Genomic DNA, 14,689 nt, shown 5'->3' with positions numbered 1-14,689 from the left:
TTGCTCTGGGAATGCTCTTGCATGTGCCCGCATTGCCCCTCGTGTCCCCATGCCCATGCCAGGTGGAGAGCGTGTCCACCAAGGCCCTGACCACACGGCCAGCTGTGCTCTCGGGAGCATGCCGCTCGGCTGGCTCTCCGGCCCTGACTCAGCGCCCAGTCTGTGCTTGTAGGTCGTCGCTCAGGCCGGAGCCGAGGAGCTTCGCCAGGCCTGAGACACCTAGACAAGAAGTGCCAGCTCCAGTGCCCAGGGAGGCCAGGCAGGGACGTATGCCATGAGGGATGACGCAGGGTGGAGACGGTGGTGAACGCATAGAGCCACAACTCAGTGGCTGTCCACCTTCGCCATGTGGGAATGTGGCCCCAGGGAGCTAGACTCGTCTGTGGCACTTCCTCTTTGAAAGGTAGGGCCATTCCTCTAAAAGAGCTGGAGACGTGGCAGGCCAGCAGCACAGGCACTAACAAGGCAACCAACCACTGTCAGATCATACCACACCTCTGTTCTCACCAACCTTTCGACTTACAGAAGAGGAGACGGCCTTGAGACCCAGTGTGCGTGACCAGTTCCACGTGCCACTAGCGCCAGCCGCCTAGAACTCCAAGAGCGGAAAGCAAGAGCTCCCTTGCCATGCGTTTGCTCAGAACTTTAATTTTTTCTCCTCAAGGAAAGTAAAAGAAACAGGTCTTCCTTCCACTGTGCAGGCAGTCAGCGAGCTCCTGCAGGTCCTGCTCTGTAAGCAGAAAGCTGGAGGCTGCACCCCAGATCAAGGCCCTCACACCTCAAAGGTTCTCACAGAGGCCCCATCTCTGCCCCGCATCTCCAGAATGTGCCTGCTGGTCGGAGAAGACTCCAGTGTGGCTCAGACAAACACAACCACCTTTCCCAGCAGCCAGGTCCATTCTCTGATGACACCCCACTGGGCACAGCCACACTGACTCCTGCTGCCACTGCAGCCACACCTGGGCCTCTCCTCCCCTGCACCAAGCATGGCGACCCTCTAGGCCATGGCCTCACCTGCCATTACCCCCTGCCCCCATTACCCTTGCCCTCATTACCCCCGCCCCCATTACCCCCTGCCCCCATTACCCCCTGCCCCCATTACCCCTGCCCCCATTACCCCCTGCCCCCATTACCCCCGCCCCCATTACCCCCTGCCCCCATTACCCCTGCCCCCATTACCCCTGCCCCCAGCTCTGCGTGTCAGGTTTGCTGCCCTGTCCTGCCTGGAACGCTCCGCAGGTTGCTGTCTCTGTTCCCCCTCCTGCTGAATAACGACTATTGGCGGCTCTGTGGGTGCATGTGCTTCGGAATTAAACCACAGGGCCTGCTTCTCATTGCCACCGATGCTCGGCTTCCGAGCCCCCATCGCCACCCACCAACGGCTATTCAGTGTCCACAATGACAAGAACACCCTGGATACTCCCAGATCGGCTGGCTGTGATGGTGCTCACAGGCCCAGGCAAGAGCCAGCCCCAGATGGGCCCATAGTGCTGCTCTGCTTAGAGCCAACGCCTGCACCAGGCAGCCACCCTGGAGGTGCCCCTGTGAGTGGGCATAGGCAGGTATACACCCCCAGCAGTGGCAGGTGCAGCATCTCGGGCAGTCAGGGGCATCCGCACAGGCCTGGGTGCAAACTGCGGCAACTCCCATGATTCTGCGTACAAGAGGGGTGGGGACGTGTGTTTTCCGGGGGAAATGGTCCCTGTTGTGCATCAGATTCTCAAAGGGGTCCAGCACCCAAACAATTGCAGGGGTCATTGGGGGTCACTGGGGGTCACTGGTGCAACGGAAGCGGCCCTGGACCAGGAGTCAGGGCCCCACTGCCGACCAGCTGCACACTAAAAACTCACCACTCACCCTCGTGTTTCCTAGCAGATAGCGGGAAGAGACGCAGGCCCATCGTGTGCATGGAGGTTCAGAGTGAGCGCACTGTAAGTGGAAACTGTCATGCAAGCCTCTGGCATGACGTCCTTCCCAGACATTCTTTCACATCGGGCTTCTCGATCCAGGGTGTTGGTGCCTCCCAGGGGTCTGCGGCACCTGTGAGGCAGCAGCAGAGCCACTTCGCCATGGTCCACTGTGATGGTTGGCTCTGTTTCCTCCTGGCTGGGGCTGGGATGCATGACAGCTGGGGAGATATTACTTCTAGGGGATCTGTGAAGGTGCTTCCGGGTGAGATGAGCGTTTGAACTGGCCTCAGGAAGCCAGACGCCCCTCCCGGTGTGGGTGGAATCATTTAACCCACTGAAGGCCTGACTAGAACAAAAAAGGCAGAGGAAGGGAGAACTGGCTCTCAGAGCTGAGACTTCGTCTCCTCCTGGGATCAGACGGCGGCCCTCAGCTCTCAGGCCTGCTGCCGTGGATGGAATTACACCCAAGGCAGAGGAAGGAAGAGCTGGTTCTCAGAGCTGAGACACCATCTCCTGCTGAGCTCAGACACCATCTCCTGCTGAGCTCAGGTACTGGCCTCAGCTCTCAGGCCTGCGCCATGGATGGAATTACACCCCAGGCTTTCTTGGTTCTCCCACTTGCAGATGGCAGATCATGGAATTTCTCAGCCTCTGTAACTGCATGAGCCGATTCCTGTAATAATGCCTCTTCTCTTAGGTATCTATATCCATCTCTGTGTCTGCATCTCCTATAGGCTCTGCTTCGCTGGAGAACCCTGACTAGTACAGGCCATCTTCCTGGGATACAGGCCATCTTCCTATGTGGGAAGTCGAGGCAGGAGCAGAAGGTGGCTAAATGAATATTTAACCACTATGCAACTATATTGAAACACATACAAATCAAGGGTGGCAAGGGCAGGCAGGCCACAAGGATGGCTGCCAGAGGCCACCATGGCACTTCCCCCCAATACCAGGAGCAAATGATGGACTTGGCCATACCCTATAACCATCCTGGGGTGTGGCCTGGAACCCCCAGGGAGAGGCAGGCAGCAGAAAGCCTGTAGGCCCCCACCTTTGTACCATGAGAGGTGTGCGGGGACCAGGTCCAGGTGAGCATCCTGGCTGTCCTCCAGGAGTGGCGCCTGGCCCACTCGCTGCTCTCTCACTTCATGGGACTTGAGGAGGGGCAGAGAGCACCCTACGGAGACAACACTGGCTTCGGGACGCACCCACAGCCACCCAGGAAAAGCCTTGAGAGCACAATGAGATGGAGACCACAGCCCCCAGGAGAGAAGACAAAACTTGAGATCTGGCTCTGACTGAATTGATTGCCGCCAAAACAATGAACAGAAATCAACATTTTCCAGCAGATTTTAACAAGAATCTACACTACATAGTATTCAAGATGTCCACAATACAATTCAAAATTACTTGACGGGCCAAGCGTGGTGGCTCACGCCTGTAATCCCAACACTTTGGGAGGCCGAGGCGGGCAGCTGATGAGGTCAGGAGTTCAAGACCAGCCTGGCCAACATGGTGAAACCCTGTCTCTACTAAAAATACAAAAATTAGCTGGGCATGATGGTGGGTGCCTTAATCCCAGCTACTCAGGAGGCTGAGGTGGGAGAATCACTTGAACCTGGGAGGCGAAGGTTGCAGTGAGCCAAGATCACACCATTGCACTCCAGCCTAGGTGGCAAAGCAAGACTCCATCTCAAAAAAAAAAAAAAAAAGAAAAGAAAAGAAAAACAAAAAGAAGTCTGAAAAAAAATGAACAGAGTCCAGGGACCTGTGGAATGATATCAAAAGGTCTAACATTCACGTCCTTAGAGGCCCAGAGGAGAGAAGAAAATAGTGCAGAAAAATATTTGAAGAAATAAAAGCAGAAAACTTCCCAAATTTGGGGGAACGTATCAATTTACAGTTTTAATGAGCTCAGCAAATCCCAAACAGACTAGACTCAAATAAAACCATGCCTACACATATTAAAAACTGCTAAAACACAAAAACAAAGAGAAAAATCTTGAATGCAGCTAGAGAAAAATGATACATTACACACACACAGGGAGCAGGAATTCATATGACCCACGATTTCTCATCGAAAACCACGGAGGCCATGAAAAGACACAGCAGAGGCTTGAACGCATGCAGCTAAGTGAAAACAGCCAGCCTGGGAAAGGCTACACAGCTATACAACTCCAGCTATAGAACACTCGGGAACAGGCAAAACCATGGAGACAGGAAAAAGGTCAGTGGCTGCCAGGGGTTGGGAGGAGGGAGGGATGAACTGCTGTGCTCATAACAGGGAAGGAAGCTGTGGACAGTGTGGAGAGGTGGGTGCAGGAATTCTCTGTACTTTCTGCTCAGTTTTTCTGTAAACCTAAATCTACTCTTTAAAACTCTACTAACTAAACAGAAATTAGGTGCAAAATAAGCAGAGAACTTTTGTTTTGTTTTGTTTTTTGAGATAGGGTCTTGCTCTGTCGCCTAGGCTGGAGTGCGATGGTGTCATCTCGGCTCATGGCAACCTCTGCATCCCAGGTTCAAGCGATTCTCCTGGCTCAGCCTTCCAAGTAGCTGGGATTATAGGTGTGAGCCACCACACCTGGCTAATAGTTGTATTTTTAGTAGAGATGGGTTCTCACCATGTCGGCCAGGCTGGTCTCGAACTCCTGACCTCAAGTGATCCACCCGCCTCAGCCTCCCAAAGTTCTGGGATTACAGGCATGAGCCACTGCACCCCACTAGCATAGAAATTTTAAAAACAAACAAACAAAAAAAACTGCTTAAACAAAACAGGGAGGCCAGAAGACGGTGGAACAATACCTTTTTTTTCTTTTTTTTCTTTTTTTTTTTTAATTATAGTTTAAGTTCTAGGGTCCATGTGCAGAACGCACAGGTTTGCTACATATGTATACATGCGCCATGCTGGTGCGCTGCACGAAGAACGAAAGGAGAAGAAGTCACCACGGAATCCTACATCCAGTGGAGACAGCCTTCAGGAATAGAAGCAAAATAAAGACATTCTCAAGTAAAAGAACTAGAAGAGAATTGTCACCAGCAAGGGAAACGACCCCAGGGGGAAACACAGCACTTCTAGAATGAAGAAAGAGAAACAGAAATAGCGGATACCTGGGTAAATAGTTTTTAAACTATTTTTTCTTTTAAGTCCTTTAAAATATGTATGACTATTGAAAGCAAAAAATATACCATCATCTTGGCCAGGTGTGGTGGTTCATGCCTATAATCCTAGCACTTTGGAAGGCTGAGGCGGGCAGATCACTTGAGCTCAGGAGTTCGAGACCAGCCTGGCCAACATGGTGAGACCCCATCTCTACTAAAATTACAAAAATTAGCTGGGTGTCATGGCACGTGCCTGTAATCCCAGCTACTCAGGAGGCTGAGGCAGGAGCATCGCTTGAACGCGGGAGGCGGAGGCTGCAGTGAGCCGAGAGTGTGCCATTGCACTCCAGCCTGGGTGACAGAGCAAGACTCCGTCTAAAAAAAAAATACACACACAGACACACACACACACACACACACACACACACACACACATCATCTGGTGAGATTTTTAATGTTTGCAGACATGATACATGACAACTCACAGGCAGGGTCGAAGTGCTTCCACCGCTTCCACACTTCACTTGAAGTCACAAAGCAGGATCTGCAGAAACTGTGAAAGGCTAGGTTTAGTATATTGTAATCTCTAAGCAATCACTTAGAAAAGACACACAGTAAAATAAAACTGAAAAGAGACTTAGCCAAAAAAGACAACAGATACATTAAAATGGAAAATGGTAAAATATTAAAATAAGAAAAGGGAGCAGAAGGGACAATCAAAACCAACCGTAAGACCAGACCTCAATGTCACAGTTCACAACAATAGCACATATGCATCACAACCATCCCAGGACAGACCACAGTCGCGTATCAAGAGCGGCAGGACATAAGCCACCAGGAACAGGAGGAAGGCAGAGAAGTCATGGTGAAGACATGAAGAGAGAGCCACCTTCACCCCTAACCCTGTACCTGCAGGGTCAAGCATGACATCTGAGCCTCTGTCCCTGGACTAGGGTAACAAGGAGATCTCTGGGCCCAGGAAGGCTGGGGGCAGGGGCTGTGAGGAGCTGAGGGGCCTGCAGGCCACGCTGCCCAGGCACCCCATCTGGCACCTCTAGGTGGGTTCCCTCTCACTCCCCGGTCAGGGAGCAGTATCTGACAAAACACCCTGCTGCAGGCCTCGGTCTCCCCCTCTGCTGAACGTCAGGCGGGTGCTGTCTGGGGCCTCCAGATGCTCCAAGGGGAAGACATGGCGCTGGAAGGCTCTGGGTGATAGAGGCCTGTACAGGAGGGGCCATGGGCCTCCTGAAACTCACCTGGGAATGCTAGAAAGCGGCAGAGACAGCTCAGATGAAGCCCTGAGGGATTCCAATGGCCCCTCTCCCATCTCTCTCCCTCCCCCATCATCACTGCCTCTGAGGCCAGGGTACCCCAGGCTCTCCAACCCCACATATGGAGGCGGGCAGGCTCAGCTTCTGTCCAGCACCAGGGCAGTTGGAGAATGAAGTAGAACCCACACGTGGCTCCGTCCCCCAGGGAGAGAAACCTGCAGACACCTTCCTGAGACTGGGACAGGGGGACAAGGAAGCCTGGCCCAGACAGAAGCACGAATTGGTGGCACGGGCCAGGTGTTGAGAACAGGGTCCAACATCACAACCCCGCTCGGGAGGCCAGCGTCCGGGGCCTCTGCCAGCTCTGTCCCAAACGGAATTTGTTCTCACTCTGGACACCCCCAGGGGCCCCCTGTGCTCACAGGCAGATCCAGGGGGCAGGAGGGGGGCCTTCCCATGCCGAGCGCAGTTGGATGATGAACGACGCCCCCAGAAGATTTGTCCAGGTCCTGACCCAAGGAACCTGAGAATGGAACCTGATTTAGAAAAGGGGTCTTTGCAGATAGATGGGATTAACTTAAGGATTTTGAGATGAAAGCCTCCTGGATGAGGGTGGACTTGAGATCCAAGGACACGTTCTTAGAAGAGAAGGGGGAAAGTTGCAGAGACACACCCACGTGAGACGGAGGCAGAGAACCGGAGCGATGCGGACACAAGCCAAGGACTGCCTGGGCCACCGGAAGCTAGGAGCGGCAAGAAGGGTTTTCTCCTGGAGCCTTCAGCAGGAGGTGGCCCTGCCGACACCTTGATTTTGAAGTCTAGCCCCAGGACTCTGAGAGGGTCCATTTCTATTGCATGAGGCCCCCCGCATGCAGTATTCTGTCATGGCAGCCCCTGCCTCATGCGGCCTGGATCTCATGAGGGGTCCACTCCCCTCGTCTCCCAGGTGGGGCGCGGCACCTTCATGCTGCCCTCTAAGGACAAGCGCATGAGAGGCCAGCCTCCCCCACCAGCAGGACAGAACGCATGAGGCCTTTAACAGGCCACACTGGTGCCTGGCGTGGCTAGGACAGCAGTGCTGCTGCCCCACTGTGGGGCCGAAAGAAGCCAGGGATGAGGGTGCGGGCACATCTGTGGGTCCTGGAGGCTCCAGACCCCCAGGCCAACTGCACAGCCTGCAGGCAGCGCTGCCTGGCTGGCCCTGTCATCTGTCTGTCTGTACATCTAACCACTTTCTCTCTGGGGCCGCCCCGCCCAGAGTCCCTTTCCTGCCGGAGGCTGGGGCTTTCCTGGCAGCTACTCACCACTCTCCCGGTGTTTGTTCATCGAGGTTTCCCGCCGCTGACGGTTGTTTTGACTTGCTCAGGGTTGTCATGCACCTCTGCCCTGGCTATGTAAGGAGAAGGAGCCTTTATGCAATCCGGGAAGCCCGCGTCAGGCCCAGGAGGTACGCCAGCTCTCTAGGACGCTGGCCAAGGTCCCCCGCACTTGGCCGGATCCAGGCAGGGAGTAACAGACCTGCTGGCATCCTCCTGACCCCAGTTTCCAGCTCTCCCCTCCCCGTGTCCACAGCTCAAGGTCAGAGGACAGGCAGCCACCTGGCCAAAGGGCAGGCCCCCTTGTGCCCTGGATGGTGATGGCCTCTGGAGCCAGAAAGAACGAGGTGGAGAGGGGACCATGGAAGGCAGCCTGGACCTTAGTGAGGGTGGATGGCTTGCTGGGCGGGTTCCCCAGGGGCAGAGGCTGGGACAGGATTCAGGGTTACACGGCAGGTGACCCCTGGCCACCCCAGGTGAAGAGAGGGAAGGAGCAGGGGTCAGGACAAAGGGGCAGGTGCCCCATGGGGGACTCGGGGGGCAGGCACACATGGGGGACTAGGGAGGCTGCAGAGCCACCTGCAGAGTTGCCCCCGCAGGCAGGAGACACTTGGCTACTTATCCCCCACCTGCCATCAGTCGCTGTCAAGGGGATCCCAGGGACCCTGACTGCCCAGCATGTCTGGCCTGGCTGGAGGGAGTCCCCAGGTAGCGCTGAGCCATCGTACAGGCTGGAAGGACAGAGACTGTTACTGGCGCCCAGGCTTGGGGCCATGCCGCAGCAGCCTGGGAGAGGCAGCTAGAGGCAGAGAGAGAGAGACTGGGCTTCTCCCTGGCAGGGCCAGCCACTAGCTGAGCCTGGCTAAGAGGCGGTGAGGGGGCTGGGCCTGGCCCTGGAGCGAGCTCTACGAGGGGGTATGGGGCTCACAGACGGGCCAGCACCATGCCTCCAAGAGTCAGAGAAGTGAGGCATCAGACAGGCTGTGGCCCAGTCCCACAGAAGAGGTGCCGTCTTGAGCCTCCAGTGTGCTCTGCAGAGCCTGGAGGCCCGGACACGTTTTGGGTGGAGGGTAGGGGTCTCAGCCTGGGCCAGGCTCCCCATCTCACCCCTAAGAGTGGCAGCGGCCCAGGGTCCGGCCAGGCCCTACTGATGTGTTCTCAGGGGCCAGGACATCAGTGCAACAGGGCAGCCACTTGGGACAGGCCTCGGCCAACCGTCCCCGTCCCCAGAGCACTTTCGGCTGCATCTGGGAGCCGCATCCCCTGTTTGTTCTCTGGAACCAGGAAGCCAGGGCTTTCCACTTCCTGGCCGCTGCGGAGGCCATGCTCTTTTTACTCTCCAAATAGGAAGGCTCCTGCAAGCCTCCTGCCAAGTGAGTGTGGAGAGCTGATCTCAGTGCAGCTGAGGTTAATGGACAGGAAGTGCCGTTACCTAAATGGGCCGATAAGCTGATGCGAAGCCTGAGAAGAAAGCCTTTCCAGGCCTTGACCCAGAGAGCCAGCAGGAAAGCAGCAGGCGTCGCGGCCCCAGCAGGGAAGACCAGCTCTTGAGCTCCAGCCCCAGCTCTGTCTGCAGCCTGGCCTCGCCGCAGTGCCCTCGGCCCCCTGCTCACCCTTCTCTGGCCTCCTCAGGGCTCCTGCACACACACCTGTGGGTCTACAAGGGGCAAAAAAGATCCCGGAACATCGGGGCAAGAGCCCCCCACAAGACCCCGTGTGCAAGCCCCCATTTACGTGTTGCACTCCCAGGGGGGCCCCTGAAGCCCTCCCTCTCGGCCTCGAAATTCCCATTGCAGACATGGTCCAGCAAGGCCGGCTATCTGGCTTTCTGGCCAACGATCAAAACGGCAAGTCGGAATGATGGTGGGCTGGCAGAGGAAGGCCACTGACAACCAGGTGACCACTGAGAGCAAGGAAGAAGCCACACAGATGCAAGGACCCCAAAGTGGGAAACCCCATGGCAGGGGCCGGGGGCGCCTCAATAACAGATGTCCCACGGTGTCACCTGGGCCCAGTACAGGATGGCAGCTAGCAAGGCCGTGTCACCAGGAGGCTGAGTCACAGGGAGGCTGCATCACCGGGAGGCTGCGCAGACTGTTGAAGGGGGCACAGGAATGTGGAATTGGTGTTGGACCAAATGAAACTGCCAACGACTGCCCTCAAAACTGGGGAGCTCCCAGTGGCTGAACCGAGGATTGCCACAGTGGGGGGCACTGTTCTAAAAAGAGGTTGAAGGCCTAGACCATTGAGTTGTAATCATTCATCAAAACCTTTTCCACGGAATTCTGCAGCTGACCTGGGAAGGATGTGTACAGTGGCCACACGGTGCTGCAGTGAAGTCTAAGGGACTGTTCAACGTGGCACCTACATTTGGGGAATTACAGATGTCAGAGCTTGCAGGGAGGCACCCACAACTGTCTCCCCCAAGGTAAAGACGAGTGTCCTTCACTTATGACACACCGGGTTCCTGCACAGCGATGGCCTGGAGCATCCAGAGAAGGGTCCCTGCTCTCAGAGCCAGCCAGGCGGGCTGTGTACACGGCCATGGAAAGCACCCTTGGGGGAGGGTGTTGCTGTAATTTCCGCACCCCCACTTCCTCATGTCCTGCAACCTAGCTAGAATCTGCAATCAAAAGCTACCCAGCTTTGGAAGGCTGAGGGGGATCACTTAAGGCCAGGAGTTTGAGTCCAGCCTGGGCAACATAGCAAGTTCCTGTCTCCAAAAAAAAAAAAATTAGGCAGGTGTGGTGGTGTGTCCCTGTGGTCCCAGCTCCTCAGGAGGCTGAGGTGGGAGGATCACTTGAGCCCTGGAGTTCAAGGTTGTAGTGAGCCATGATCGCACCACTGAAGGTCCGCCAGGGCAACAGAGTAAGACTGTCCCAAACGGAATTTGTTCTCACACTGGACACCCCCAGGGGCACCGTGTGCTCACAGGCAGATCAGGCGGCGGGAGGGGGGCCTTGCCATGCCTGTCTCAAAAAAAAAAAAAAGCCACCAAGGATACTTTGGGTGTCGGCCGCCGCAGGCCCCCATCTCTCTGCATTTAGCAACATCACTTGGCCCTCAGAATGGAGCAGGAATGCGAGTTCCAGGCCCAAGTACCACAGGATGGAGGGAGCTCTCACAAAATGAGCATGGTCTTGCTAGGGGGCACAGGCTGTCTCCAGTGGACGGGCCACTCCCACACAGGCATGGAAGTGCAGGATGCACTCTTCCCGTGGTCCAAGGCCGCTTGTTTCTGGAAGGATGGGTGAAAGCAGACACTACCTGTGCCAACTGGAAACCTCTCACAATGAGATGAAATACCCGCAGGGCCATGCCCTGCCTGCAGCGGCTCCAGCCTGGCTGTGTGTTTTCAGGGGACCTTGTGCTGCGGGTGCAACTGTTAGGGTGACCAAGGGAGGGAGGGATAGGGGCAGACGGGCAGCCAGAGCACCCTCGGGAGAGGCGTGTGGCTCTGAGCTGCCGATGTACCAGCAGGAACAGGCTCCACAGGACCCTCAGGAGTGATGACATAAAGACCCTACCCCGCTGCAGGCACTGCCAAATATTCTGGGTGAGCTCCAGTCACCCCAGCACAACCCTCCCACTGTTTGGAATGGGGACCCCTGAAGCCCAGGAGTCCACCCGGGTCCCCGTGGTCTCCACTGGGACCAGGGGAGCCAGGCTTGGTGCCTGGCCACAGCCCTTGCCGGGTAGGGGAGGTGGGTCTGACTTCCAGGGGAGCATGGTGGGGGCAGCAGGGCCTGCTCGTGGGTCCCTGCCAGGGCCAGAGCGGGGCCACTGGGTGGTGGCATGGTTCCTAGCTCAGGTGCGGCAGCCGAGGCCTCAGCACAGCACAGAATCTCCTGCAGGCCTAATTTCTGGAGTCTGGCCAGGCGCAGTGGCTCACGTCTGTAATCCCAGCACTTTGGGACGCCGAGGCAGGTGGATCGCAAGGTCAGGGGTTCGAGACCAGCCTGACCAACATGGTGAAACCCCATCTCTACTAAAAATATAAAAATTAGCCGGCCGTGGTGGTGCGTGCCTGTAATCCCAGCTACTTAGGAGGCTAAGGCAGGAGAATCGCTTGAACCTGGGAGGTGGAGGCTGTAGTGAGCCAAGATTGCACCATTGCACTCCAGCCTGTGTGACAGAGCAAGACTCCGTCTCAAAATAAATAAATAAATACATAAATTTATTTATTTCTGGAGTCTTCATCTTGCAAAGATGCAGGGGCCGGAGCCGCCCCTCACAAAAGGCAAGAATGGGCTGCGTGTCAGAGTCAGGCCCAGACCAGGGACAGCAAAGCCACCGGCAGACAGGCGAGGATGAGGACGAGGCCCTGCTGCCAGACACAGTGTGCTGTCTGCACTGAAGGGGGGCCAGTGAGTGCGCAGATGGCAGCCCAGACAGGGAGGAGCCCCTAGCACAGGCCTCTCCTGGGCTCCAGCACTTCCAGAAGAAGAACAGTTAGGGGAAGGCAGATAAGGGGGTAGGACCAGGGCCAGGAGGGGCACGGTGCCTGCTGTGGCTCTGAAGTTACTCCAGATGCCCTCAGGGGCACAGCAGGGTGACTCCACCTTCCACAGTGACTCTGCAAGATGGACGCCCCTGCCCTATTTCTCAGCTGGGAAATGGGTTCCAGCAGTATCCAGACCACACCCTTGGAAGGGCAGAACCAGGAGCCCCCTTGCCAGGGGGCTTCATAGCCACTGCCTCTCACTGCCCCACCACCAGGGGGCTTCATGGCCACGGCCTCTCACTGTCCCACCACCAGGGGGCTTCATAGCCACAGCCTCTCACTGCCCCCCCACCAGGAGCTTCTCAAGGGGTGTCCCCACGCACACAGCAGAAAATCTCAAGGACTGGCAACTGCTTGAGCCTCCCAAAGTGCTGGGATTACAGGCGTGAGCCACCACGCCCAGCACTACCAGGGCTTTCGGTTGCCGTGTGTGCACGTCTCCGTGTGTGCGCATGCAGGCACACGTGTTAAATCTTCTCAGGCTGGGCATGGTGGCTCACACCTGTAATCCCAGCACTTTGGGAGGCCAAGGTTGGCGGATCACTTGAGGCCAAGAGTTCGAGACCATCTTGACCAACATGGCGAAACCCCATCTCTACTGAAAATATGAAAATCAGCTGGGCATGGTGGCACACACCTGTAGTAGTCCCAGATACTCAGGAGACTGAGGCATAAGAATTGCTTAAACCCGGGAGGTGGAGGTTGCAGTGAGTGGAAATGGTGCCACTGCATTCCAGCCTAGGCAACAGGGCCAGACTTTGTTTAAAAAAAAAAGAAAAGAAAAGAAAAGAAATTGTCATCTCTGTCACTGTTTTGCATTCCAGGCAAATTCCTTATTTCTCTCTTCTACTTCACTAATTCTCTTTTCAACTGTGTACTTGATCCTACCCCATCTTCTGAGCCTTTTGTCTCGGTGACTGTATTTTTCATTTCCAGGATGTGCCATTTTCATACCTATCCGTTCTTGTCTTGAATCTGCCGTTCGGTTTTTGTAATGTATTTACTTTAATGGCTGTGGTCCTTTTTCTTATCTCTTTGGTAGATTATTTAAGAGTATTAGATTCCTCCATAAACTTAACTCCATCTGGAATGAATTCATGCTCTGGGTATGAATTTTATTGGTTGTTTCTTTTTTAATTTCAATGAAATTAGGATAACGTAAAATTAGCCATTTAAAAGTGTGCAATTTAGTGGCATTTAATACACTCAGGATGCTGTGTACCCATAACTGTTTCTTTCTTAACATGGAAAATCCCGTGCTTCTGAATTGGGGCTTGCAGACTCATTTTTAAAAGTTTAGTCATTGGATCAGGATATGGGAAATCAATTCTCTGAAAGTCAGTTCACAAAATGACCTTGATTGGTCAGTTTGCTGAAAATCAATTCTCTAAACGATCCATTTTCCCAAGACTTCAGAGAGAAACTTTAAACCTTGTCTGGGCAGTTGGCTGCAGCCATTTGGCAACACAGGCAGGCGCAGGGGCTGAAAATTCCAGCAAAATATGTGAGCCAGGGTTAAGGGCACATTCAGAAGAAAAGACATTCAGCCAAGCTGGACCAATGCATATCAGGAAAAGGGGCCACCATAAAACAGCGAGAAGCCTTTGGGGGCCATTTAGTTACTCACTAACTAGATCACTCTGTGAGTCGGCTCGGGTCCACCCAGGTCCAGGCAAACAGAGTTTTAGCAAATTGATCTAATTCTGAAGACAAAGTGGCGAGTAGACGTCGAGGGTGCGGTGGAGTCCCAGCTTTCCACAAAATTCTGCTAGCTGTGTGACCTCAGGCAAGTCGCTGAGCCTCTCTGTGCCTCAGTTTGCCCCTCAGGGTTCCTGTAAGGATTAAACGAGGTCGCCTAGGTGTTGGCGGAGGTCAGTAACACTCCCAGTGGGAGAGCTCTCCAGGCTGTCCTGGGCCTGCACCATCAGCCCTCAGGGCCCTTCCTGCTCCCCTCACAAGCTGATGCCACTCTGGGCCCTGGGTTTCTGGAGAAAATGACCTCTGTAGAAGCTCCCCCTGCCCAGCCCTGGGGAGGAGGCAAGCCAGGGGAGCTCTCGCGAAAGCCCCCAGGAGCACAGCTCTCCTCCCTTCCTTCTCCCTGATTGGTGGACCTATGCAGGGACATGACAGCAGCGTGTCACCCACCCTGGCCACCACTCTCTCCTGGCAGCCCCAGACTGACAGTCTCTGCCTTTCCTTCTTTCTAGTGGCAGTGTCTCTAAAGCAGCTTCTCTTTCTCCCGTTTCCGACCTCACCCCGTCACCGGCTGCCCGAGGCCACCCTGCAATCAGCCATATTGGCATTCCCAAAGCCCAGTGAACCCCTGATAGTATGGTGTCCACCAGGAATGAGTTGGGCACTGGAAATCTATGCATGATAGGAACCAGAAGAGGGTGGACCCTTCACCTTCCCCACCTTCTGGCCCCCTGACTGGTGGCTTGCCCCTGGGGCCTCCTCTGGGCTAGGGTCTGCCCACCAATGCTTGTTCCTATGACAGGCAACGGCAACTCCAGATGTCCCATCACAGCTGCCCACCGGACACAGATATGGGGACACCAAGGGCGCAGGGGGCAAAGTCAGCTGCGC

At 55.2% G+C, this 14,689-nt stretch overlaps 1 protein-coding gene across 3 annotated transcripts in view; it reads right to left on the bottom strand.

Moving 5' to 3' along the window:
- Nucleotides 1-810: 810 nt before the first annotated feature.
- Nucleotides 811-14,689, bottom strand: part of HSF2BP (heat shock transcription factor 2 binding protein) — a 156,403-nt gene continuing 142,524 nt past the window's right edge. Inside the window, exons 11-15 of one of the 3 annotated variants that reach the window (XM_058427935.1) lie at nt 7,588-7,673; nt 5,498-5,565; nt 1,858-2,040; nt 1,180-1,654; nt 811-830 (exon numbers count right to left, since the gene is read on the bottom strand). In XM_058427935.1, coding sequence (XP_058283918.1) covers nt 1,946-2,040; nt 5,498-5,565; nt 7,588-7,673 — 249 coding nt within the window. In that variant the 3' untranslated portion in view covers nt 811-830; nt 1,180-1,654; nt 1,858-1,945. Of the gene's footprint in view, nt 831-1,179; nt 1,655-1,857; nt 2,041-4,523; nt 4,634-5,497; nt 5,566-7,587; nt 7,674-14,689 lie in introns of those variants that run through there. The other 2 variants (XM_058427936.1, XM_058427938.1) reach the window with 2 other exon arrangements.

The sequence above is a fragment of the Hylobates moloch genome, unplaced genomic scaffold (genome assembly GCF_009828535.3).
Source record: "Hylobates moloch isolate HMO894 unplaced genomic scaffold, HMol_V3 SCAFFOLD_14, whole genome shotgun sequence".
NCBI lineage: Eukaryota > Metazoa > Chordata > Mammalia > Primates > Hylobatidae > Hylobates > Hylobates moloch.
The sequence above is the reverse complement of the archived record's forward strand: the minus strand, read 5'-3'. Positions and strand labels throughout refer to the sequence as shown.